The following is a 24927-nucleotide window of genomic DNA, read 5'->3' on the forward strand; positions in this document are numbered from 1 at the left end:
AATGTTTATTTAAACTTAGCAACAAAATCTGCATACAGAGTGTAAATAATCTGTGGACATCAGTGTAAAGACTCAGTATCATTATGGAGTTCCTTTCAAGAAGTACTAAATTCCCGAACTTTCTTTAATCAATAAGGTAGTTATGTATTCCCCAAACGTAGGGATTTTCTTGCTTCTGCATTTAATAAACATGTGGTAAGCAAGCTTTGTGTTTGTGTGTTGCGCAGAGTTTCTGAAGAGAATTGTGTGAAATTGTCTTACAGGAGATATCTTTCTTTGCTTAGGGCTGCTACCTTCTGTATGTGTGAATTGATACATTTTTAGGAGAGCGCGGGTGCTTTGTGGGACTATTTTACAAATTGTCTTTATGCAACCTTTTCACTGAAGGGAAACATGATCTGCAACTTAAAACCCATTTGTTCCATTGGTCAAACAGATTATCAATGAATTCTTAATTTTCTGTCACCACAGAGTGTTTAATCTGAAATCAGCGATTCAGTTTTCCCTCATAAGTCTCTTTTACAATAAGTAAATCTGATTGGCCAGTCTAAATCTAAATCTAATGTCTTTATTCTTTCTGAAATTAAGCTATTGGCAAAGTTTTGTTTGAGGCACTTAATCCGGAGCTATCAGATATCATATCTTTAACACCGCAGCTCATTAATCAGTGTTTCTTTTAAAAAAATAAAAATAGTCATTGCATGGTTTGCCAAAAATTCTCTGGAGCGTAACACGGGAAAGATACAAGTGCAAAACAACTAACAAGTTGCGGGTAGTAAAACAGGTCGCCATAAAATCTGGAATGTGACGTGCTGACGTTTCGTCTGTGCTAAGGGCATCGAAAGGACAGCACATTTTTCAATAGCGATGTATGCTAGTTTGTCTTTTGGACACAATAGAATTTTGCCTAAGCTTTGCAAATGAGCTTCTTGAAGAAATCCAAAGCTGGACCTACTGTTAGCTTAACGCAGTTTCCTAGCTGTAAATCTGTGCAGCTGCATATTATGTGAGAACGTGATGAATCTTCTTGGGCCCCCTTTCAGCGGTTTTAGGGGGTCCGCAGCATTGTGATTTTCTATTTGGAAGCAAAGTAACAGATAAATGTTTTGGCCTTCATTAACGCCGTTTAATAACTCGAAAGATTAAGCATTAATTTTTCTTCATGAAAACAGTATTTCATTATCAGGGAAATAATTAACAATATGTGTATAGCAATATCGTCATGCATCTAGTATAATCTAGTATATCCTTTTCATATTACGTAATGATCAGGGTGGATACAGTTTTTATAGATTGGGTTTCTATTTCATTGATTACTATTATATCGGATTTTAACGATCTGGTTAGTTATCATTGAGCTTTTAATGAAATCCTCCACCTTCTAAACATCACTATGAAGGCGTTTGATAGAAAACAATGCAACAGAACTTAAATAGGTTTCAGGGATTGTATCGTGTTTAGATTTTATTTCTTGCTCTCGTTTTGCATGATGCGTTTTGGTACCATTTACGAAATTAACTGTTCTTGAGAAGGCAAACAATGTGAGGAAGCAAATTGACACGAGATAGTCTCCTGTGAACTTCTCAGCATCGGAGATTCAGTTGCAGAACTACCTTGTCGCAATTGAAGTCGATCTAACCCTTCGCAAATGGTTTTATTAATAACTGCTCCATTTACTTGAATGCAAGATATTGCAACATAGAGTTGAAGGGTTGTGTTGATATCATTGTATCATAGTAAAGTTGACATGGAAAGAAAAACATATGAACTCAGTAATTTTTAAAAATATTTCATTACCCCAAACAAATCGTTTCCTAAGAAAAGTAATTATCAGCAGTTCGCTTCTCCAAATAACGTATTATTACATAAAAGTAATAATAGCAACATGAATCGCAAAAGATATGTTTTTACATTAGTTAGGATTACAGTTTTCTTGAATAAGTGGCGGGAAAATTTAAGATTATTTTCAAGAAATGTGCACATTGAATCAATGCACAAAAGGATATTTTAAACTTAATTTTTGGTGTTTTATTTGTTACTTCTTCGTCTGACAATTGCAGTTGCACTATATGCTATTTAACATTGCACTTTTTTTCTAAGGGAGTTGCCATTAAAACAATATCTCTCTGGCACTGTAATAAAAGAAATTGTGAACGCAACTTCTTGCATTCTATATAGAACTTAAATCGTAGTTAATCTAATTGTTCTATTAAGGTTTTTCGTTGTTTAGATTGAAGAGGGAATGCGTTCAGGAAAGAGAGAGGGGGAGAGATTTACACGAAACTACATCTGCACACTCTGCGACTCACCAGCAGAGCTCGCTTTAGACCAAGTTCACAGTCATTTTGCATCAGCATGGACTGGGAGCTCACATATCCATTGTTCTATTAGTGCAACAGAAATAGACTCAAATGCTTAATTTTTTTGTGCTATCTATAATTCTAAGAGTTGGCTGATACGGTAAAAACTTACCCACTTTGGCACATCCAACTAAATGAAAGAGCACTTGAATAAACAGCTTGCAGACAGTTGAGGTTCATACCATTTTTGAGATTAAAGAAAGGTTTCACAAATGGGGTGGGGGGGGGGTGTGTGCGGCGGGAGGCAATGTGGTGGGGGTGGACGAGGGGGTGAGGGGGATGGGGACAGTGTGTTCAGGATTCCCAGACCTGAAATTAGCAGTACATCATGAAAATAGTGAACGAAAGGGGATATTATTTCAGTCCTCAGCGATGCTTTGAAAAAAAGGCTCCCTGTACCGCGGTTGGTAGGGCGGTACAACTTTAGGTCAAAAAGTTGAGGGTCAAAAGTTTACGTTTTGCACGACTTGTAATCATCTGCTCAGACAGAGTTTGATGTCAATGTTATAGCGCGATCTTGACTATCAGCACAAAAGATAAAATAGCTTTGAGTTACTCGTGTATCATGCTATGGACTCCAGGTGAACCCGAGCGACTGAACGACCTCAATTACTGACGAAAGGAAAGAAAAAAAAATATTCTTTTCATGATCGCGACACGTTGTATTTCATCTTGAAAAATCGACCACGGTAATTTTTCTATCTGTTGTGTATATGCAGCAGGTAAACTTTCAGCAACTGTACGAAAAATGAAAATACTTCTCTTCACAACAAAAAGAAATCGAATTATTTTACTTAGGCTCGCCTTTTCCTCGCGTTTTTTTTTGTTAGAGGTTTCAATACAGCAGTCCTCCGCACGTCGGAGTTTATCCTGCTGTGGTGTACACCGTCTGACTGGTATTATTAGGATGGAAGTTGGAGCTATTTCCCCACAATCTGAATTAGTTTTGAAAATGTGAACCCACTGGTATTAATTTAAAATTCAGGGACATTTCAAAAGCAAATTTGTTTGAATTGAGGTCCATTTTAAATAATCTAATCAGAAGTATATAGGGCTGATGTGACATTCCTGTCAGTTCGCTCTAAATGCCACAGGAATGCTCTGAGACTCATGGGCGACAGAGAAACTACGTTTGAAGAGAAATTTTCTTGCTATAAATTCAGGAAATAACTCTTATTGAGGCCCTCCCCTTGTTTAAATAAGACAACATCCGATTGCGTCTTTGCCTCTTTCTCTAACTCTTAAAATGCATTCCCGCAACAGTATAAAATTTCGTCAACATTATTATGTTGATTTCTTCATTGCTAATACAAATAGACTGTTGCCATTTAATATGAACCATGTCTCCTGATGTTTGAAATAAACGGTTACAACTGATTCAACATAGTTAGGAGGTTTTAGTGAAAACAATAGAACAGGTCTTGTTTGTGACACTAAGTGCTTCAGAGATTATTGCAACCCGGATGTAACAATTAATACCAAACCTAAGAATTTCTTTGCGCATTTTCCGTTGAATTATAATGAAGATAAAAGTCAAATACACTTAACGATGCCTCAATACAGTGTGAAATCATATGAATTCGCCAAGTTTGTATGCTATGTTACTTTCCTTTCTCTATATGAGACAAATTTGGAGTAACAAGATACAAATTACTTATAAAACTGATCCGAAGTACAGCAGTGTTGTTCTTCACTATAGAGCTGGAGAATGTGAGCCTTCCAAATTGTAAACATTAGCACACAGGTAATGGAGCAGTAAATAAAATATTTGCGGAGAAAAACGAAAGTGATATTTATTATTAACTTTTAAATATATATATAATATACTAAATGTTAACAGAAGGAAAATCCTTTAGCATTTGAGGCTGCCTGCAGTGCATTATTCAGTCAAGGAAGAAGCCATCTTTATCAGGGCTCCATGCAACGCTTTCCAAAACAAAACGCATTCCACTTGAAATTTGCAATATTACTTTAAAATAGACCCATGTCTGTTTCGGCCGATAGGATGACAGAGCACATGTCGGAAAATGGACAGGCGAATAGAAAGCTCATTGATTTAAATGTAAATGGTCTCGTGTATTCGAAGTATTAGAGATAAAAATTAAGAGATAGAAGTACCCATTATAAAATGATCTGACTTCTTTATCTCCTGAGAAAACTAAAAAATCTATTCCAAACGAATAATTTCGTTTTATTAATTTGACACTTGTTACTAGATTAGCTTGTGTGACATTAAAACGTATTCCTAAACGGCAAACAATAGATTAAGGTCGTTAGATTAATTTTTTTTTCAAAAAAGTTGTTGTCAGTTTTAAAACAGACAATTATGTAATAAAACTCCCTTCCCCCTTATATCTAACATTCTTTTAGGATTCGATTTTAAAAATAAATAGCAGCCTGTTTAAGCTTGTGTACCTAAAACACGCGGATGGAGGCACCAATGAGAAGAATTTGAAATGATCTGCAGATGTATTGGTAAAACAAGGCAGCCCTTTGTGTAACTTTTTTGCAAGTTAAATTAATTTACAAACTCCAAAAGAAAATTGTCTAATCACAGAAGCCGTTAACTAATTCCCAATATGTTCCCACTTCAATTGCTTTCCGGGACTCGTCAAGCCAAACATTACAAATCTATTGATTTTTGCTAGAAAACGGGAGCATTTATTTACAAACATTTAAAGGCGATTATCGAGTGGACTATTGAAGCACTCTCATTTTGCCTAGCTTCCCCCTCCACAAAGGTAATGACCTGGGCAAAACACCCTGGTATTTGAAAGAGCACTATAGGCCTTTTAGAAATGGCTAAGTCCAAGGCCGAGGTGAAATTCAGGTCACCGCGTCTAACAAATATGAAAATGTCGCTTCACGAATGGCACGCCTTGTTACTTAACAAAGACTGTCAATGTATAAGATTAATAAGAAATAAAATGCACACGGTGTCACTTTTCGGTCACTTCCAAACTTAGCTTAGCGTATCCCTTACGAAATCTCATTTCATTGAATAAAATCTTTTGTTTTGTTTCCCGTGTTGAAGTCCAATAAACGCACAGTTGTGCAGCTCTGTGGGATGTGGTGCAAGCTTGCTCGAAGATGTATCTTCGAAATGTGCCATTTTATTTGTTTTATTTTGTTTGTGAGTTGGACACCGGCTGTTATAACCATATGCCCCAGATAGAATGGGAAAACAATCACATTTTCATCATGGTACAATCTATCTGATAAATCCTGAGCCGTGCTGATGGATTCAGTCGGTAAATGAAGAAATTATGACACTCCTTATCATCTAAACTACTGACTTGCTGTTCGGAGGAGAATTTAAACTGGTAAAGTCTAATTTCTGATTTATTAAACCGCCAAACAAATCTTCACTCCATGCTTCATAACTTGGTTAATCTTTTTTTTATGTAAAACCGATTTCCTAATCGCTAAATTTTCTAAAGTATAAATTTGATATAAGCTCTTAAATATACACGTTTTGGAAATGTCGTAAAATGCGTTAACATTGCCTTTCGCTTTAAAATGGCTGTAAATCTACCATAGTAGTAAAAATGTCAAATGTACACGCAGGCGAGGTAACACTTGGGGGTCCTGGCTTCATCGCTGTTTATTATGAAAAAAAGACTACAGAGACGAATGAACTGCATTCGCTGTTCTGAAGCTATGCCTTTTACTTATGCGAAAAGAACCTTTGTTTTCCATTTTTTTCGCAACATGTTTCAATACATACATTGGTCCAGATAATACTCGACAGCGCTATTTGCAGCCAAGTTACAGGAATACGATGCACACACCATTGCCTGTCAAACAGAAGAGAACAGCAAATTTTAGAAGTTAAAATTTTATGAGACTTTCTTTTAGCGAAAATAAAGTTTTCTTTTAGCAAAATCAGTCGAATCGGTCCAAGACATAAAACTTTCGTAACAATTTATAGTATGAAGAATGTAAATATAAATAGTTACACAAGATTTTCTTGGAGAATGAAATAAAACATTAAGACTAATCCCATGCAGATTTTCCTGCAAAGCCCCTTTGTATAGTGAGTAGTGGAAATGCACATCTGTTAATTGCACTGAGAATCAATTAATTTTGTTCCTGGATACTTAGTTGAAAGTATTCAAATGGTCGGTCATACTAAGCAGCAAAACTGGATTGGTTAGAATATGTATCCCACAACGATGTATTATAACGGCAGGAGACGGTTCATTCTAATTAAATATTAGATTCTGTGTCCAGATATAGAATATCGTCTAAATATTGTAAGAGGGTGTTAAGATGCACCCTTGATTGACAAGAACTCATGTTGTGAATCGGTTACGTTACGGGAAGAAGGCATAATGCATATGGCTACTTTTTTGAAAGAAAATAACGTACAGTGCACCTAAATCGTCATTTTTCTATTTAGCCAAATTGATACTGCGCAACCTTTGAGTTGGATATTAATTCCAAACTAAAAACGTTATAAAACTTTATTCACTTTAACTAATCTAGCAAGCTAATTAGTTTGTTTTTTCTTAAGGACAGGTTAGTTTTGCTTCTTGAGAATTGAAATGAACATTCGAAAGCTTTATCAATCTTGTTGGAGTTTTTGTGCTTTGGAAACGGGTTGCAATTTTTGATATAATAAACTGTACTAGAAGCAGATTAAATGTAAAGGTGCAACAGAATCATTTGAAATCTAATTGATACATTTAATATTTATTTATACAGGGGGTTGAAAGGAAGTTTTGCTAGCAATTTCAAATGTACAATGGAAAGAAAAGGTCACTGGATGTCTTAAAATAGAGTTTGTATTCAAATGAATCGTTTTACAGAGTATTTGTGATTGCTGTATTTTTCAAAGATGATGCGAATGATATCTGCTAAATTTGGTATCTCAGACATCAAAATATTCGTTATTTTATGCAAATCAATTTTATAGCGTCTGAAAAACTAACAGGAGAATATTTCATTAAATAAGCCATATTACAATCGAACAATTAAACGGTAATATATTTTAAGCAAGATTTATTAGGCTAAAAATCTCAATTGATTATATAACATTTACGCAGTATTTTCATCTGCAGTAAAGGGAGAAAATCCTCTACTGCTGCCTTAGTAATTTAACTCTTCAGTATATACTTTGAATTCATATGAGCCCCTGCAAAAGGTTTTCGCTTTTATCTGGGACTTTAAAATGCTTGTGTTTCATTGAAACAAACCAAGAATTTTCGCAATTTTATGAAAATTCTTCTTGCAAGCGATGAACATTAGAATGCCTTTGACAGCATCCTTGCACTAAAATGGACAAGCGTGTGCAATGAACTCTGGTAATTATTGTCCCAACTGTCTTCGTTCCCCCCCACGAGAATGTTCTGAAGCAATTTATTTTGTACAGAAGCATTCTTCTAAAAGAGTAAACTATTTCAAACAGTAGCGGATCTCTATTGAACACCATCTTCTGATGGTTTCTGCGTCAAACATGTATTTGCAAAATTTGCATTCGATAAAACATCATAACATCATTGTCCATTTTGGACGATTTTAAAATGAGCGTTTTCCTGATTGTTCCAAATTTTCCCTTTTTATGCAATAGCATAATTTCAGGGGAAACGAGATTTTGAATGATAATATGGAATTTTTGACTGGACTCCATGCATTCATCATTGGTGTATTTCCTTATCCGGGACCCACAGGCAATCACCCCATTGGCTGTTTGCATCACATGAACAGCTAACTTTATACACTTGACAGCAAGTAGGAGGGTTTTATGGAACAGAAAAACGACAACGCGAGAAAAATTAGTATTTTGCACTTCAGAAATTAATGACCATGAGTTCGTTTTTGATAAACTCCAACTACGTTGAGCCAAAATTTCCACCTTGTGAGGAATATTCTCAAAATAACTACATACCAAGCCAATCTCCTGAATACTACGAGCGGCCGCGGGACCCTGGATTCCATCATGAGGCACTATACCCACAATCAAACTACCCAGAGCCGACCTACAGCTTCAACAATGTCCAAGGCACTGGCAACCAAGACATGTCGCAAAGGGGTCATGTGCAGTCGCAGGCTAGCCTCCAAAATCACATACCGAGACAGAATCAGCTTTGTGAAGTGGTCCCAGTAGCCACACCAGCTTTGTGTAGCCAGAACGCGAAAAATCCCAGTGCCCAGAAAGGTACTCTCAGCAAAGAACCCATAGTTTACCCGTGGATGAAGAAAATTCACGTTACAACCGGTAAGTAAGTAAAGCTAACTGAAACAATTAAAATTCAATTGAAGTCGGATGTGCGGAACCCTTTCTGTAACTAGTCCTTTCATGAGATTTACGATCACCTAACTGTTAGGTCGGTAATTACAGCGCCCATAAATTTCATTGCCCTGGATCTTGCTCCTGGCCATGTGTCTTTGATGCTTTTCTAACCTAAATATCCAGAGCCATTTTATTGCAGTAGATTGTACGCCTTTGTCAGAACACTTAGAGAAAAAAAGTATTGTCTTTTAGAATCTTCATTCACGTGCATCTAATCCCATTATCAGATTCGTGGCTGTGTCTGTATTTATGTTTGGATACTTTTGTTTTGTTCAGTGAACCCAAATTACACTGGAGGAGAGCCCAAACGGTCTCGAACTGCTTACACGAGACAACAAGTATTAGAGCTGGAAAAGGAGTTCCATTTTAACCGTTACCTAACCAGGCGTCGACGCATTGAGATTGCACACACTCTTTGCCTGTCTGAACGCCAGGTGAAGATCTGGTTTCAGAACAGAAGGATGAAATGGAAGAAAGATCATAAACTGCCTAACACTAAGATGCGTTCTGCTAGCTCATCATCTTCTACAAGCCAGCAAACACAAGTATCCTCCCAGGGCCCACAGCCAGATGGTTCAGCACCAAATTCATCAAGTCTATAGCTGCTTCGTCTCTCCAACCCCTCTCCCACAACATAGTTTGGACCAAAATGTGTTTGCCACATTACTGACTTGAATGAGGTGGGATTTCTTGCAGCGATATTTTTCCAGGGTAGGTGCTGTTAACCCCAAAAGGGACAAGCATTACTGTTCTGTTAACCCATTCCCTGCAGACTTTTAAAGTGTTTTCTGTTTGATAGGATACGTTCGGTATCCTTCGTTACCTCCACATGAACTGATATAAGGTTCTGTCAAAGTGGCTTCTTCCATGATATTCAAAGCAAAAAGAAAAAAAAGGACAGTGAATAATAGATATTGTGAGGAACTGTAAGCGTCATAATCACAACTAGTGTAGTCTGTTGGAATATTTGTGAGAATTTAAGAATAAATCTGTTTTAGAAAATGAGAAAGGCAGCAATATGTGTGGATGTGGAACCTGGTTTTAGAGCAAATAAACTGTCCAGATGCTACATATATAGGAAATAAATTATGTCGCCAGCGCTATTTAAGGTGTTTTTATTTTAAACCTGTATTCTCTATATAGTCGTGTTACTGATATCACGAATGTGCAAGGATCTTATACAGAGATTTCAAATGAGTGGTTGTATATTTAACAATTTTGGTACAGTCCAAACTGTGACGAAACCATACAAATCATTGGTAAGATTTGTGTATTTTTCTGTGGATATTTCAGTGTGCTATGTGCAGTGCCAAATGTTGCTAAAACGAAAGACAAAAATTGCAGTGTAAAATCAAGCCACAGGCTTTAAATAAAATGTTAATTCGTGGACCAGCTCAGCTTTTATGTGTACAAATTACTTCCAGTCAGGATTTAGCGAACGCAGAGCGAATTATTTTCTCGAATCCATAATGGGACTATGCGTTTAACAGATTTACTTTCAGTACATTTTTGCTCACATTCTTATTTTCAAAATAAAACCTTTTAACTCCTCCCCCCAGGTCCCTCAACAACCTCTCCCGCTGCCCCCACTCCCTCCCCCTTCACATTCACACGCAGCAAAATATTTTGCGTGGTTCTGAAGAATAACTGGGCGAAAGAGGATAAATTACTACATGGATCTACAATTCATCTTTCTACAGCCTCTCCACATCAAGTTCTACGTCACCGAGTCGTAAATAATGCAGTAAAATGTGAAGCTATCAAATAATAAGTCATCGATAAGGTGGTAAACCCATTTTTTTATGGCCATAGACTCAACATTTCTGATCCCGAAATAAAATGTAATTATGTGGGATTATTTTTAATTTCACTTTGCATTCTGTTGTGCTTTCTCATGCATTACATAATGGAATGTGGCAACTGCATTTTAAATATAAAAATGCAATCATTGTTTGCTTTATTACACTTAATAATGGCTGATAAACTATAAATTGCAAGACTAAATATTCCAATATATACTTTGACTTCATTTTGTTAATCTTAGGGGAAGGGCGTTGAACAATTAAGCAAGAGTTACTACACAGAACATAAAATTGTAACTCGTGACTTTCGTGACTTCAAACATTATGAAGGATGATAGTTCTATTATGATCTATTTTATTGATTGCTAAAAGACAGCACAAGCATCAGACTTCCTAGGGAAATGAAACAGCACATTGGAGGTTTTATCGTGTAAGAAGCAATGGACTTCTTCAAAAACATATTATTGATTTTGATACATCTGTATGACCCAGCAACATTTAATGCTCACAGCAGAAAAATTCGTTCATGTCTATCTTTTTCCTCTTGGAAATTTTTAGCATAGTAAATACAAACATAGAATTGAGAAGAACACACTACGATAGCGGCGGGGAAAATATACATATTGGCTACATTTTCTTCTAAAACTTGTTTAAAACTGAAGTACACTATAATAAACCAAAATTTTTCACAAAAATGTTTTGTCAACTTTCGATAGGGAGTATACGAAAATCGACTCCGTTTCCATATCTCCTTTAGAAAAAAGAATATATTTTGCTACCCAGAATTGTTGCGCTTTTACAAATGACAAACAAAAACTGCTCACATTATCAGACACAGACGGTTTTAAATATGTTTTGTATTGCGGTTTAAGAGGACTGCAAAAGTATATAGAAAGACAAAGAATCGCACGATGAGAAACTTCACCCCCATTAGGCAGTCGTGCTTGCTTATCTGTAAAAGGAATTTTAAACAGATTGAAAATACCAGATTTTGCTCGGAATCATTAATCACCTCATTCAATAAATACTTCTTTGTATACTTCAACAGCAAGTCTGAAGGGCGTTCTTTTGGAAAAGTGTGTGGACACATTGGATTCTCCTGAATAAAATGTGGCCATCTCGACGAACACCATTTTTCCCCACTTGGAGCAGTCCTGGAGTCTCTTGCTGGACCATTTTTATTACCACAGAAAATTATACGTACGTTATCTGAAGTAAAGGGTAATTATTACCTTCAAGCCTGTTTTGGAAAGGGCAAGTTTACTAAAACTTACCCTTTATATGGCAAAACTTTAGCTGTGTTCAGCAAATGAAAACCCTTTTGCATCTTTACTTCCTTTCTCTTTGATGTTTGTAGTTTATTGTAAATCGAACGGTCTTTTGTAATAAAAAGTTGCATTGTTTGTCAACGGCTGGGCAACCAGAGTGAGTTCACCGAGAGGACAGATTTTCTGACCGATTAGCCGCTTTTAGCGGTGCAGACTGACCCCTCAAACCCTTGACCTTTAAAAAAGGTCTCTTTCTACCATTTCCTACGCCTACAGATAGGGGTTAAAAATGTACCTTGTTTAAAACAAAACTTACAAAAATATCCAAATAACATATCCTGGAAACTCGTATTTAAGTTTATGGTGATAATGAGTGAAAAGGTTTTCTAAATATAGTGTATCTATACATATATAACTAATTTATAGAGTACATTTTATTCTATGGTAATTGTCTGCGTAAAAGAGTATTTGGTGATAATTTATTCGTAAGCTGCAAAAGTCTAACACAATTCTTGTGCTTAGTGAGAAACAATGTTTGTTTTAGGTCGTTTGGTTAATAACGTTTTGTAGCTAATTGTTGGTATCATCTAAAAGAATGGTTCAAATCCTTCCCTTGTTACAGTGAGATAATACATCCATTAAGAAGGCTCTTTTCTGATTATTGAACAGAGAAGTAACTAGTAGGTTTTGCATCAAATATAAGATTGCTTTTCAGGAACAATATGTGTGCGTGTAGTTCTTTGTGGCCGGAATTTTGGAAATTTATTGGTAATTGCTTTAATAAACAAATATGCAATAATTTCTGTTTTGTTGATTAGAACTATGTACACGCATATGAAAATGTATTATTTCGGCAAAGTCAAACACGACAATTTGAGTTTAAAGCTCATCTAAGACAATAAGCGAAATTGTCACCAACCATAACATTCACTGGGTCTATTTCTAATCAACTGTACAACATCATGTTCGTTGTCTATGCAGTATGTTAATCAAGGGGTCGCAAATACCAGACACGATACAAAAACTAATACACATTTGAGTGGTATAATAAAGAATCGACTGTGGCTAGTAAGGGTCGATTTAGTGTCAAATTTAGCAGCCTCTGGGGGATGTAAAGGCATATATGAAAGAGTTGGTCTTACATGTGACTGTTATATATGCGGGGTACTGTAACAGTGAGCTCAATATCAAAATGTCAGGCAGACAATAAAGACAGCTTGAAGAAATGCCCAAGAATATTGGACTGAGGCAGTTCGAACTATAGGTGACACAAATGGCAGACCTGTCAAACAAGGGATCAGTCCAGGCCAGTCATTTTTGCATTATCACTTACCAGCAAGCATCCAAAGACTAAAAGAAAACCAGAGCAAAAAGATTCAACTAGGAAGGGAAGCAAAAAGAAAAAAAAACCTCCACTCTCCAAGATAAAGGGTCACGCGTCTCCTCTGTGTATGTATTGAAATTTTAATCTCCCCAGTCACGTGACTCATTAAATAATTAATGCAGCCGGTCCGGAATAGATATGTAGTCGTCAGTATTCGCACTAGATCTGTTTCAGTCTGATGTGAAAATGAACTTTGCTTAAATATAAGTCTATATTTGGAAGACCTGTCTGAGAAAAGGAAGAGGCGCAAATCAGACACGAGTTGTGGTGAGTAGTTTCTTCATGATGCGTGTTTTATTCTATGTTTTTACAGTATTTTTATTTCTTAATACTGTCATAAATGTGATGAATAGCGCCCTTTAGTATTCAGATTTAAATCACGGCATGTCTGTGATGGTGTTTAGTCAGTCTCTCGCGTGTCAGTAATATTTTAGATTTTTTCATGATTAATTGCAACAAATACAAACACATATGATGATGTTCTAGTTCACAGTATGTATGCCTGGATACCACGGTGTAGCTGTGCTGCTTTGTTCAATTTTCCTGTCGTTAATAAATCACCATCTCTTACATGCGCAGGGCTGAGAGGCAACTGTAGACACCAGCATTTGGAAATGAAGAGGCATAAGCTAAATTCCTCTATGATTCATTAATTTGAGCGATTTACAATAAGTGGCAGAGTTATGATGCTCCAGCAAATGCACTAACATATGTAATTTCGAGTAAAGTGAAACACTTATTCTAGTTATATACTATTTTTCTGGTATATGGAAATAATATGCAACCTTGAGCTGAACAAAATATACTAGACCAAATGGTGTAGACAAACACTTGTCTTTATTTTTGTGTTTTAGTACACATTTAATGATTCTCCTTATTGTCAAAATCTTGATTTCCTTCATTTCCATTCTATTGCTGATATAAGCTCTGCACCCATTCGGATGAAAGGATACATTTGATCTTCCTAAAGATCTTGCTGCTATTTAATGGGTGCATTTGATGTTGATACCTGACCAAACTAGATCCAGGAATGTGCATTGTTTGCACTCATAATTAAGTACCATTCCTAATATTTACAATAAAAGATCATTAGTAAAAGTACATAGCGCTTAATTAAATGTCTCATCACTCCAGTCAAGTACATTATATTATTCTTACTATTGGCTATGATCAATCAAAACAAGATAATTGCAATAACACAGCGGCTGATACAATATCTTCAGCTTCCGGGCTGGCATTCCAATAAAACACGTCTGTAATTGGATCCATCTCCTAAAATAAGAGCAATACAAATACATTATGAGTTACCAATTGGCAATAGATACGCGGTGCTTTTTTTGTTAACGACAATAAATGTGCTCCTTTTAGGTCTAGTCTGTCTCTGTCCAGAATCAAGACTCGTTCCAGGATAGTCTAATTGGGCACTGAGGTGATATAAGAGTCCTAATTTAAAAGGTAAAACATTTTGCTTTGATTGCTGTGCTGAAATCAGATGTCTGATTTCAGGTGGAGGCGATCTATTTTAGTGTAACAGGTGGTTTGGTGCTGCAGTTCATTGGAATCGGTGACCACCATATGAAAACGTAATTTATTTTTTTCAACTTTGTTATAAGATGAGAGGTTCCGTGCACTCGGCAGAGCTGATTCCTTCCACGTTGAAATGTCTCACCCAGCTGCAAAAGGTAGTCATGGAGTCATTGGAAAGTGTCAGGTCGGTGGTTATTTAAAGAAACAAAAGGCGAGGGTAATCCCTTTGTTTGGGGTTCACAACAACCTCAAAGAATTCACTTCAGCTAGAAACATAAAGCTTGATTTATCTTAAACAGAATATCCATTATCATTTTGAAAGGAAAGACAACGTGCCCTGTGATTTTATCAAATGATATATCTTTCATTTTGAACTCTGTATGGATTTGAAACCTAAAATTAACTGGGGAGAAAATCATTAAGCATTTACTGTAATTGTATAGGGTATGTTAATTTGTTGTCATACAGATTGCCAAAATAAAAGTGCTTGTAACCACATTTAAAGGCTGGTATGCTTTGTACAACCACCCACTTTATTTTCATAGGAACCAATGACACCTCAATGCACTCTTGCTCAAAGTCTGCATTTATAATGTTGTATCCAATATTATCCCACTTACTTTTACATATGAAGTTAACACCCGAATGTACAGCTATAAACAACAAAACATGTTGAAGAGGTCTGACACCCCTCGGTTCGAGATGAACGTAAATTATGTCAGTTGTCTTTGTTTTATTATTAGGAGACTGACAACGAAAATGCAACTAAGAAGCATTCTCCCCGTTTCGTTTGTCCCATCTTTTTATTTTGTGTAAATGTCTGAACACACAGACTTTCCGATTTGATTTGATTTTAACGAAAGACCAAAAACATTGTTTAGAAATAAATGATTCTTTTGTTGCGGTTTGCACATCTGAAATTCAGTTCAAATACAAGTTTTGTACAAATACGAGAAAGCATGTCAAAATGCAAATCACACCAAAATTTTATTAAACCTTTAATAAAATAAATAAGCTCTCAAGTAAGAATAGACCGGGGTTTGGAATGTGGGGTAAAACGGCAAACACATCTCTAATTTCCCAACACTCCAGAACATTCAACAATACGTCGGTAAAAGTAACATTTTGTCGGCATTAAATAGTGTTGTTAGACTTTGTCAAGTCCCAGATTAGGAAGAGTGCTCAAATTTTCTGCTTAATTTAAAGTGCCGTTTGATAACTAGAGTCGTTTTATTGCGGAGTGCAATAAATTACCCAACCTTAACGCTTTGTTGTGATGGGTTTGTCAATTGCACCCGTATACAAAAATGAGTTTATTACAGGGCCACTCTTAAAATGGAAATAAACAGGACTTTACTGATGCTTGGCTGGTTCGCTTTTCAGACAGTTTCTGAGTGAAGTTTATGTAATATAGATTAAAATAAAACAATTGTTTTACTGAGATCACTCCTCCATTGGAATGCTTTCTCATGCTCCGAGCACGATCAACGTCGGCCTAATTCTTACATCAGATCCTGTTTCTTTTTTAATCCCCAGACTCAGAGTCGAATTTTTCCAACTAAAGAGTTTATTGGTACAAAGGAGTAAATAAACAATATTTAGCCGTGCTTAAACAGTGAGAAAAATATTATTTTCTAATCCATAATTTTACGTTTGTTACGAATTTATATCTAAATAATGCCTAAAAAAATGAAGAGTAAAATGAATCGTGTAGCAATGATTAGTGCATAACGTGCAAATCCCATTTGTTCTACCATGCTGTTCGATTTCAACCTTACCTTCGTAACGTAATGGGACTTAGCTCTCCTCAAGACTGGAGCAGCTGTTTCCTAAATCAACTCCGCATAAATGTACTGCCAGTTTGCAAGCATACTAGCCTAACAATGAACCACAGAAACTTTATTGTATGTGCGTAATAACCAGATTTGATCCAGATTCTGCTAACAATTATTTTTAAGTCACGTGAACGGATTCCATAAGGGTTTTCTTCCCCCTCGATTTGGCCCAGCTTGTTTGCCGGGCTCCTTTTCTCTCTCTCTCACTTTAATGCATACATCTCACCGAAAACCAGTACCCCCCGACATCTGCAGAAGCGTATAAGGCAAATAGTTTGTATTTGCAGGACGCTGAATCAGTAGGAAGGAGTGAAATTTCCTTCTCCTGATGGTCTGATTTGAAAGGATTTTGCAGAAAGAGAAGCCGTCCAGAGTAAGCAGAGAGCAATAAAGTCAAAACAGCCGGATAGCCTGGAACATGTAGACTCTTCAGTGTGCATTGAAACTTCCCCCCCCCCCCCCCCCCCCCATCTCGCCTCCCCTTGTAAAGCACATTACCAATTTCGCAGCAGGCTTTATCTGTCCTCTGAGGATGGTTTGGATTTTGCTGAATTCTCAGGTAAGCTGGAAGATTTATTTGTAGCTCTGTCTATTTGCACACAGGATAAACTCCTGTCCAATTTGTAATTTATGGCACAAAACTTGACTCAAGTGAAATTATTTCTTATCGTCAAACCCGATAACCCTTTCTTTTCGAATTCTTCTATTCTTATAATGTTCATTTCCATTGTAGTTGTGTCCTTGAACATTTCAAGGTTGAACTTTGCCAATTTAAAGTTTGTACTAGAATTGTAACACTACAACTAAATCAAAATTAACCATTAGTCGCTATAACAGGAAGACTAGTCAACTTTGGGCATTTCAGCCTCAAGCCTCTTTGAGCTGTGAGAGCGAATTATTGCTTTGATATGTTCCACTTGCCCAACAACAGTGACTTAAAGATTTCTTCCAACTTTAGCCTCTGAATAATTGATCTTGTCTCTGTTCCAAAGTTTCTTGCATATTTCAAAGAAACACGGTTTAAGTTTCTTTCTTTCTCTCTATCTATCTCTCTACCTATCTCTCTATCTATCTCCCTATCTATCTATCCATCTATAGACATGCATATGCTTATCCATATGTGTATATATGTACGTGTGTATACGTTTACGTTAAATTATTTCAGCACTAAAATGACGAACTTCACTTCGTGCCGTTCATCAATTATTCATTAATGTTTTACGCTGTGCGTTGAAAGTTTAACTATGGCCTTTGTTAGGCCATTGCATGGATTTTGTTCAGAGGGAAATTGAAGAGTCTATAACCTTTCTGAAATTTGCTGACGTTGTGAGACCAAATAACTCGCCTTACGTTTGTGTCCTGACACTTTGAATTTGCTGTAATGATTACAACTTAACTCAGTTTATTATTCGTTATTCTAAGCTGTTCAACTTAAACTTTGAACGCACATAACTTTTCCACAACTGCAGAACGCGACGCTTAAAAGAACGGTGATCATTTGCGGTGCTAAACAATATTTGCAAATAAAGGAAGTGCTTAAAAGAAACGTGCCTCTACTGGGTGCAGCATATTGTAGTGAATATTTGTGGAACAACTTTCAGAGATGTTCAAAAATTACAATAAATATCAGGAAGCAAAGGTGGAAAGGGCAGAACAAAATCTAAACGACAAAAAGAAGGATCCTTGCTCAAGGCAGAATGTCCACGAACAAGGCGTGATTTATAATTAAATTTGAATTGAAGAATTTAGATGATGGACTTGGTAATTATGAATCTCTCACATGAATATATCGTTTGAATAACTTCAGGCATATAGAAATTGTGGGTGAATTAATATTAAATCCTCCGCACTTTCTGCTTGGCCCTAAACTTGCAATAAGTGTTGCACTAAAGTAGGGCACATCTCGTAGAGACACAACCCAGAAATTTCAATTATATTCCACAGATACATTATGATTTTTTTTCATTATTGGTCCCTCATTACAATTAACATCTATTACATTGGAATCTGTTTTGCATTTCTCTTCCACAAGAAGTTCCACGCATCACTCAATTGGCAGAAAGCGTGTAAGCACAGATTTTGCATGAAGGTCCCTACAGACACGATTTACGATTCCACTGGAAAAGAAATCAGAATCGTTAGATCGCTGTCAAGTCCACTCCTCACCCCGTGCTACCCTCAGTAAAATCACCTATGCTTTCTGGGACACTGCTTTGTCTTTGTCAGGTAATTATAAACCTTTTCTAGTTTGAATAACTAGCATGGTGTAACGTGTGGGTGTTGAGGAAGTCCAGTACAATAGCACGCTCTGAAAAGGGAGATTCGTGTGGAAGCTTAACCATTGTAGGGCTTCTCTGCTTATTTGGCTGTTCTGGTCGAAAATGTGAAGTGCTCCCTTCTTCATAGGTCGATTTAAACACCCATTCTGGGTTTTAATGTGTTACAAACAGCTATTCATCTGTTCCAAGTAGTTGAGCCTACAGTCTCCGGATTGGGGTCTTTTACACTATGAGATACAGACGACACAACTTACCGTATCGTGGATTTCCTGCACAGAATTCTCGCGGAGCAACCTTCTGCAACGTCAACAAAACTCTACTTAAGAAACTTCCTAGGTTTTGTTGGGTAAAAAGTTAGGTTTTGCTTGAAAAAGGTGCTCCTTTAATTATCTCCCAAATTCAAATAAAAGGATTTAAGTTGACGTATGACCACGTGAGCACATAATACAGCGCATTATTGTGGCATTTGGATCGGAGACCTATGCTGGCTTCGGCTGTGATTACGCTTTTCCACTTTCTGTTAAGAGCCAGCTATTTTCTTCTAAAGAGATTGCACTCTGGGCACTGGATTTCACATGAAGGAATATATGCGAGCAGGACGAGATGCTGCATTTAGCGGAATGGATTTTATTTTGAGGTATTCCAAATGCTTCCGTTGATTGTTCATTAATATGGTGAGTTATTGCTGTTCAAGGCAAAGGTCAGTGAAAAGACTTACGGGTGTCAGAATGTACCAGAACACGCTTAGATTCCCCTTTTATCTTTGCTTCGGCACATAATCCATTTCCAATAATATTTTATCTCCAGATGGGAAATATAAAAGAAATTATTTCGTAGGATATTGCTCGGATCACATGCATGTGTTGTTCCTTGAAACACGAACAATCGAATATTGAAATCCTGTCAATGGCCGCTCTATGCTCGAATATGTACAAACAAAACATCTTATGTTTATAACATTGAATAGGACGCCAATATAGCTAGCTCTAATACCTGTTAATAGGAATTACATGAGGATAAACACATACTTATTTATTCTGACATTTTATTCATTAAGTAATGTGCTTCAACGAATGATTCTTCGTCCATTTTAGAAATCCAGTCAGCTAATTTGTGGATTGTAGTGTCTCTAGAATGAGGTTATTTAGGTTTAACGTTACTATGTGCGTTGTTAAAATCTCAATGAATCACACCATTTAATGGATGAGCACTGCATTTTATGCTTCTAAATGGGACGTGTAGTGATTTTGTGAAAGAATAAGATTGTTAATCAAAAGTTGACATTTTTTTAAAAAATCATTGTTGCCTAAAAATTGCCTCTATTTGCTCATCTTCACAATGGTAGCGTTTGATTAATGTAAGGTTATAAACTAGGTTCAATCTGGGGATTATTTACTAGCAGGCCGTCGTTGCATTGGAATACTGATTGCCTGAAGAATTTAACGAAATAAATTAAAACGCGAGACAGTATAGGCTAATTCTGTCTTTTTAAAAAAAGAATACATGCAGGATGAATAAAAGAGTGGAAAGAGATTCGTTATGTGATGCTGGGGGTGCAAGTGTTGTATGAAATTGCACCCACCAGCGAGTCCTCCTCAGGAAAGGTCAGGGTGTTGCGATTTGATTTATGTTTTCGGTGTGCTGGGACAGCCGTGCCAATGCAATCTGCTTTAACGAATGCTTTACTTTTTATATATGACAAATCACATTGGCAATTATTGATAGTCGGATCAGTACTCTACCGAAACTCTACCAATCTCGCAAAATAAAATCAAATCGGCTGGGGTGGCTTGGGGTGTGGATAACAAAAAGATCCTGTGGATAAGCAAAGTTATCTTCTGTCCTATATATTGGGCCTTTCGCTACATATATCTGAATTCAATATATGTATTTGAGGATGTCATTAGTTTATCAGATATTATATTTCGAAATGTATAATGCCGGTGAAATTATCATTGTTAAGAATTGATATTTTTGGCCTCATTGACTTTGAACTCTTGTTTCGGCCTCTCTGTTTAAATTTTTGCATTATTTCGCCAGTTTTTAGTCAGGCCCCACTCAATCCGGCCGATCCAAAGTTAAATGCAAACACTGGGCAAAGAGTTTTGGTAAATACATGTAAAATTTAATTACAGTTCGGTTACAGCATTTTCCCCTGATTTATTATCCAGTCCTGATGCAAACTTGACAATATTAAACACATATAAATAATACAAGTCTTCTACAGTGTTTGAGAGCAAATGAGAGTTGCATTAGCACAAATGTACTTCAAAAAGATGCACACGTAAGAGTGCTTTATCACCGATGTCCTACAGAAAATCTGCAAGATCCATCCTCGGCTTCTAATTTTCATACAATATTTCACAAAAAAAACCCTCAACGTGCCTCAGATAGCATTTTCTCTTTGATCAGAAGGCTATGTTAGGTTTAAAATTGATTCAAAAAGCTAGGTTGATTTATTTTCGTTAATAAGCCACGCAGATTTAGTCAAGGCAAAGATTGCTCAGTTTCTCAGTCGACCGACGCCTTTTTTTTTATTCGGTGGCAATTAATGGTCTCTCGTTTCCGTTCCAGACGATATTCTAAATAACAATTCTACAGCCAGAGACTTTTCAGAGAGACTGACGAACTTTCGGTGAGTTGTCTATACTATTCTGAATTTTAAAAATACATATGGTCGTTGCAATGGCACATGCTGACATTACAAGAATACTTTATTAACCCAACCGCGAGCGACCAGTGAAATAAAAGGACCACACCATGCTTTTATGTATAGATTTCAGGATAGGTCAAAAATAAACATAAATGTAACAATTACAGAAGGAATTACATACAACCATAAAGCATGCATTCTAGGCCATAAAATGGATACTAATTCATAGCAGGCAGAATATGAAAGTATTAAAGATGGCTGGCGGAAATATAAACTTTTGGTTATGGTCTTCCAATCTCGAGCAAGATCTTTTTAAAAATGGAAGTTATGGCTGTTGTAATAAATTATCAACACCTGGCATAAAAGCATAGCATCTTATCGCTCAAATCAACCCAAACGTTCTCTGCTCTCATCGTTCACTTGCTCTCTGCAAAACTTAGCGAGTGGACGCAGGGAGAGTCGGCAGTCCCGAATGGCGTAAAACGTTTCTAATCGAGAATTTGAATTCACTGTAGCCAGCAAGCTCGCGATGATGTTGGAAGACACCCTCACATAAACGGGCGCTTTCACTTTCTTTCCAGTCGCTTCTTAATTAAATTTCACTGAACTAGCCCAAGTTATAACAAGTATTTTTTTAAAATCCAGCATCGTGACGTTACTTAATGCTACCTTCCTGCGATCGCCAGAGAAAGAGGGAAAAAGTTGAAGTCAGCACTTTAAGAAAGTGCTAGGACTGTTCATTGACAATAAAGTGCTTCACTACAGATAGAACATTGAGCGGCTTACTTGAAAAGTTGCAAACGAGTGAATTTTTGTCCCTATCTTGCCTCCTACGCTGTTTGGCTTCCCCTTTCATGCAGTTGCATCGCAATAAGCGATAGGAGCAAGTGTTTTCACTTTAGTGCTCTGTTTACAGCCTTAGTGCATGAAGTCATAAATCTTACGTAGCCATAAACGACAGAAGCATTGGTATGCATTAGGGGTGACTATAGCTCCTTCAGTTCTCGCCTCCTTTGCCTCGGTTTTGCTTCTGATGTGTAACTTTTCGCTCCTATGTCTGAAACACTTTTACTTCAGCGTTGTTAACACCTTTTCTTCATTGAATACGGAAGAAAAAAAAGGCCCTGCTTTAGAACCAATTGAACCTGTTTGAAACAAGGCTGTGTTTTCACCCTGGTGCCATATTTCTTCCGCACTATTCTCAAGCTGTACTTCAAACAAAGGCTTTTCTTTACAACAAGGTGTTAATAAAAGTTAGTACAGTGCTCTCAACGCGGAAGAGTAAACGCATACTCGAATAGTGCATTCCTTTATTTTACGTCAATATCAATATTATTAAAATGTGAGTTGTTTTAAAGGGTAAGGTTTTGATTCAAGTTATGATTGTAAAGATTCAATGATTGCCAAACCAGTGTGCTTGTGTCCTCCGCGCTGGTTAATTTGCATAATTTTCACTTGTGACGCTATGTTTCGGGGGAGTTTACTGAGCCTGTCTGTTCAGTACTGCCAGACAGCAAATTTAAAATCCGCGCTTTGACCATTCAATATTCATAAGAAACATACCCCATTTCTTTGGTATTAGATAAGAGCAGCCAGGAAAGCTGATAGCAGTCTTATCTCCCTGACCAGGGCACGCTACCATAATCACAGGGCTGTCCATCCAAAAGCTAGAGTCTTCTCGCCTGTTCTTTGCCGCTCTACTATTTTCCCTTCCCCATTTGTCGTTGTCGTCAACCAGTGACTTTCAGCGTGTAAGAGTAAACTGTTTGCCTTCATTCTACTTAATTTGGAAGTTTTGAAACTCCTGCTTATCGATTTCCCTGGTGAATCTGCAAATATTGTGCCGTGGTCCGCGTCTATCGTCAGAGGCTAAGGTAAGCTGGACACAAATAGGCTATCACTGGTGAATGGCGGAGTTTATGTCCCAGTGATTTATGACCATATGACTTAAATCTCGGTTCAAGAAGAGTTCACATAGTATAGCTTCCTTTCAAATCCTGACTGATAACCGTAGGCATTGAATTCAAATCTTTTAATTCTACTTTCTGTTTCTGCTGCGCCGCTGATATTTTCTTCTCCATTTTCCAAGTTTTGTGAATTTATTGCAGTCTACTGTCTCGCCTGAGGCACCTATACACATGCACCAAGAAACATTTACTCCTGCTCTGGTAGATTCTGAGCGCCAGTGTTTTCTTTTCTACTTTTTTCCCCCTTGTTTTTACCGTGTTTACACTTGGTAGTGTTGTGGAGAATGCGAAAAGTTGTTGAAAGGGGCAATTATATGTACAGATATATATCCCTGCCAGGGTTGGCTGGACAAGTAGTTGGAAAAGGTTCACATTAAAGCAATACATGTCAAAAGTTTGTCATTACTCCATTTCACTCCAACAGAGAAAGTTTTTTTCCTGCTTTGTTGTCTGATTGGCAGCGAGAAGAGTATGTTAGAGTAACATAGCTTGCGTCTTAGTAATACAACGTGTCAGTTTACAGTAACAAAGCATGTCTACGTTGAAACATATAGATAGAATAGGAACAGTATTCCTGAGCGATGGTTTCTTTAAAAAAAGACGAGGGTAGTGAAGAAGTACTAAGGTGGAGTTGCGGAGAATGAGATGCGTTTGCACAGGTAAGCAAGCTTGTGTTTGCTGTTGAGAAAAAAAATGGCGGAGATCACGCAAGTCCGGGAAACCACAGGAAAATTCTGATGTGTGGGCACCGATTATGAAAGATTGCCAATAACTCCTTTCACAACACAAGAAGCAATCCACTACATTTCCCCCTCACAGTTTATGGCTGCGTGCTTGAGAACGAATTCTGATAATATAGCAAGAATATTTCAAAATTAAATAGATTATTGACAACAGTTTTAAAGAGAAAGCCAATATTAAATAACTTGTGTACTACTGTCCTCTACAATGGGAGCCAGCCCGTTAAACTAATCCAGAGGCCTGCGGATTCAGGCGCACCACTCCACAGTTGGGGGCTCACCACTTTTTAATGGTTTCAACTTTACAAAATGCTTCGGGAGCATTAAGTGCTCCAACCCACAATAATGGCAGGCCATTCAGTTTAAGGACAGGACATTGCAAAGATTTTTCAAAAGCACTTTCGTTGCTTCAAGCTTTCAGTCCCAGAAGCAGCAAAATGCACTTTAAAAGCTACATTTAATGCCACTCAGCCTTACATGGTGAGGTTCCTTTCTCTTACAGCTTTAACAAATACAGTAGATTTGAAGACAGCTCCAAGTTCAGGTCATATTCAATCGAAAGTTGTGAAATATGCTTTACAGAAACCTAAGACTGTATCAGATTTGAGAAGGTTGGTCAATAAGTTTGAACACAACACGCGGAAGCATTGCTTTAAATGGCCAGGTTTAAAACGTGCAGTGAAACCTTATTCACCAGGAGCTTGAAATATTTTCCTAACAGATCCACAAAATGGATGGGCTCGCTGTATCAGTGTATTCTCCTTTGTATGAGTGCGGCGGCAGCAAAGAAAGGCCTAGCAAACAATGGTTTGCTCGC

At 37.1% G+C, this 24927-nt stretch overlaps 2 protein-coding genes and 1 long non-coding RNA gene across 8 annotated transcripts in view; 2 read left to right on the forward strand and 1 right to left on the reverse strand.

Annotated features, from left to right (window-relative positions):
* LOC122549688 (homeobox protein Hox-A3) overlaps nt 1-24927 on the forward strand; it is a 33009-nt gene that overhangs the window by 1733 nt on the left and 6349 nt on the right. Inside the window, exons 1-3 of one of the 6 annotated variants that reach the window (XM_087986969.1) lie at nt 11475-13376; nt 14478-14564; nt 21325-21385. The exons of 1 other annotated variant lie outside the window; for it this stretch is intronic. The gene's annotated coding sequence lies outside the window, so the exon portion shown is untranslated. Of the gene's footprint in view, nt 1-11474; nt 13377-14477; nt 14565-18565; nt 18698-19253; nt 19425-21324; nt 21386-22971; nt 23278-24927 lie in introns of those variants that run through there. 4 more of the 6 variants (XM_087986967.1, XM_087986968.1, XM_043689543.2 and 1 more) reach the window with 4 other exon arrangements.
* On the forward strand, nt 7802-10043 carry LOC122549693 (homeobox protein Hox-A4). Its single transcript, XM_043689553.2, has 2 exons — nt 7802-8580; nt 8932-10043. The coding sequence occupies exons 1-2, from the start codon at nt 8163-8165 to the stop codon at nt 9255-9257; spliced, it is 744 nt and encodes a 247-aa protein (XP_043545488.1). The 5' UTR covers nt 7802-8162; the 3' UTR covers nt 9258-10043.
* On the reverse strand, nt 13930-19137 carry LOC148149866 (uncharacterized). Its single transcript, XR_015757156.1, has 3 exons — nt 19005-19137; nt 16970-18588; nt 13930-14381 (listed from the first exon to the last, which is right to left on the reverse strand). It is a non-coding gene; the product is annotated as an uncharacterized LOC148149866 (long non-coding RNA).

Source organism: Chiloscyllium plagiosum, unplaced genomic scaffold, assembly GCF_037043375.1.
Source record: "Chiloscyllium plagiosum isolate Xiang-an unplaced genomic scaffold, Cpla_swu_hap1 HiC_scaffold_5, whole genome shotgun sequence".
Classification (NCBI taxonomy): domain Eukaryota; kingdom Metazoa; phylum Chordata; class Chondrichthyes; order Orectolobiformes; family Hemiscylliidae; genus Chiloscyllium; species Chiloscyllium plagiosum.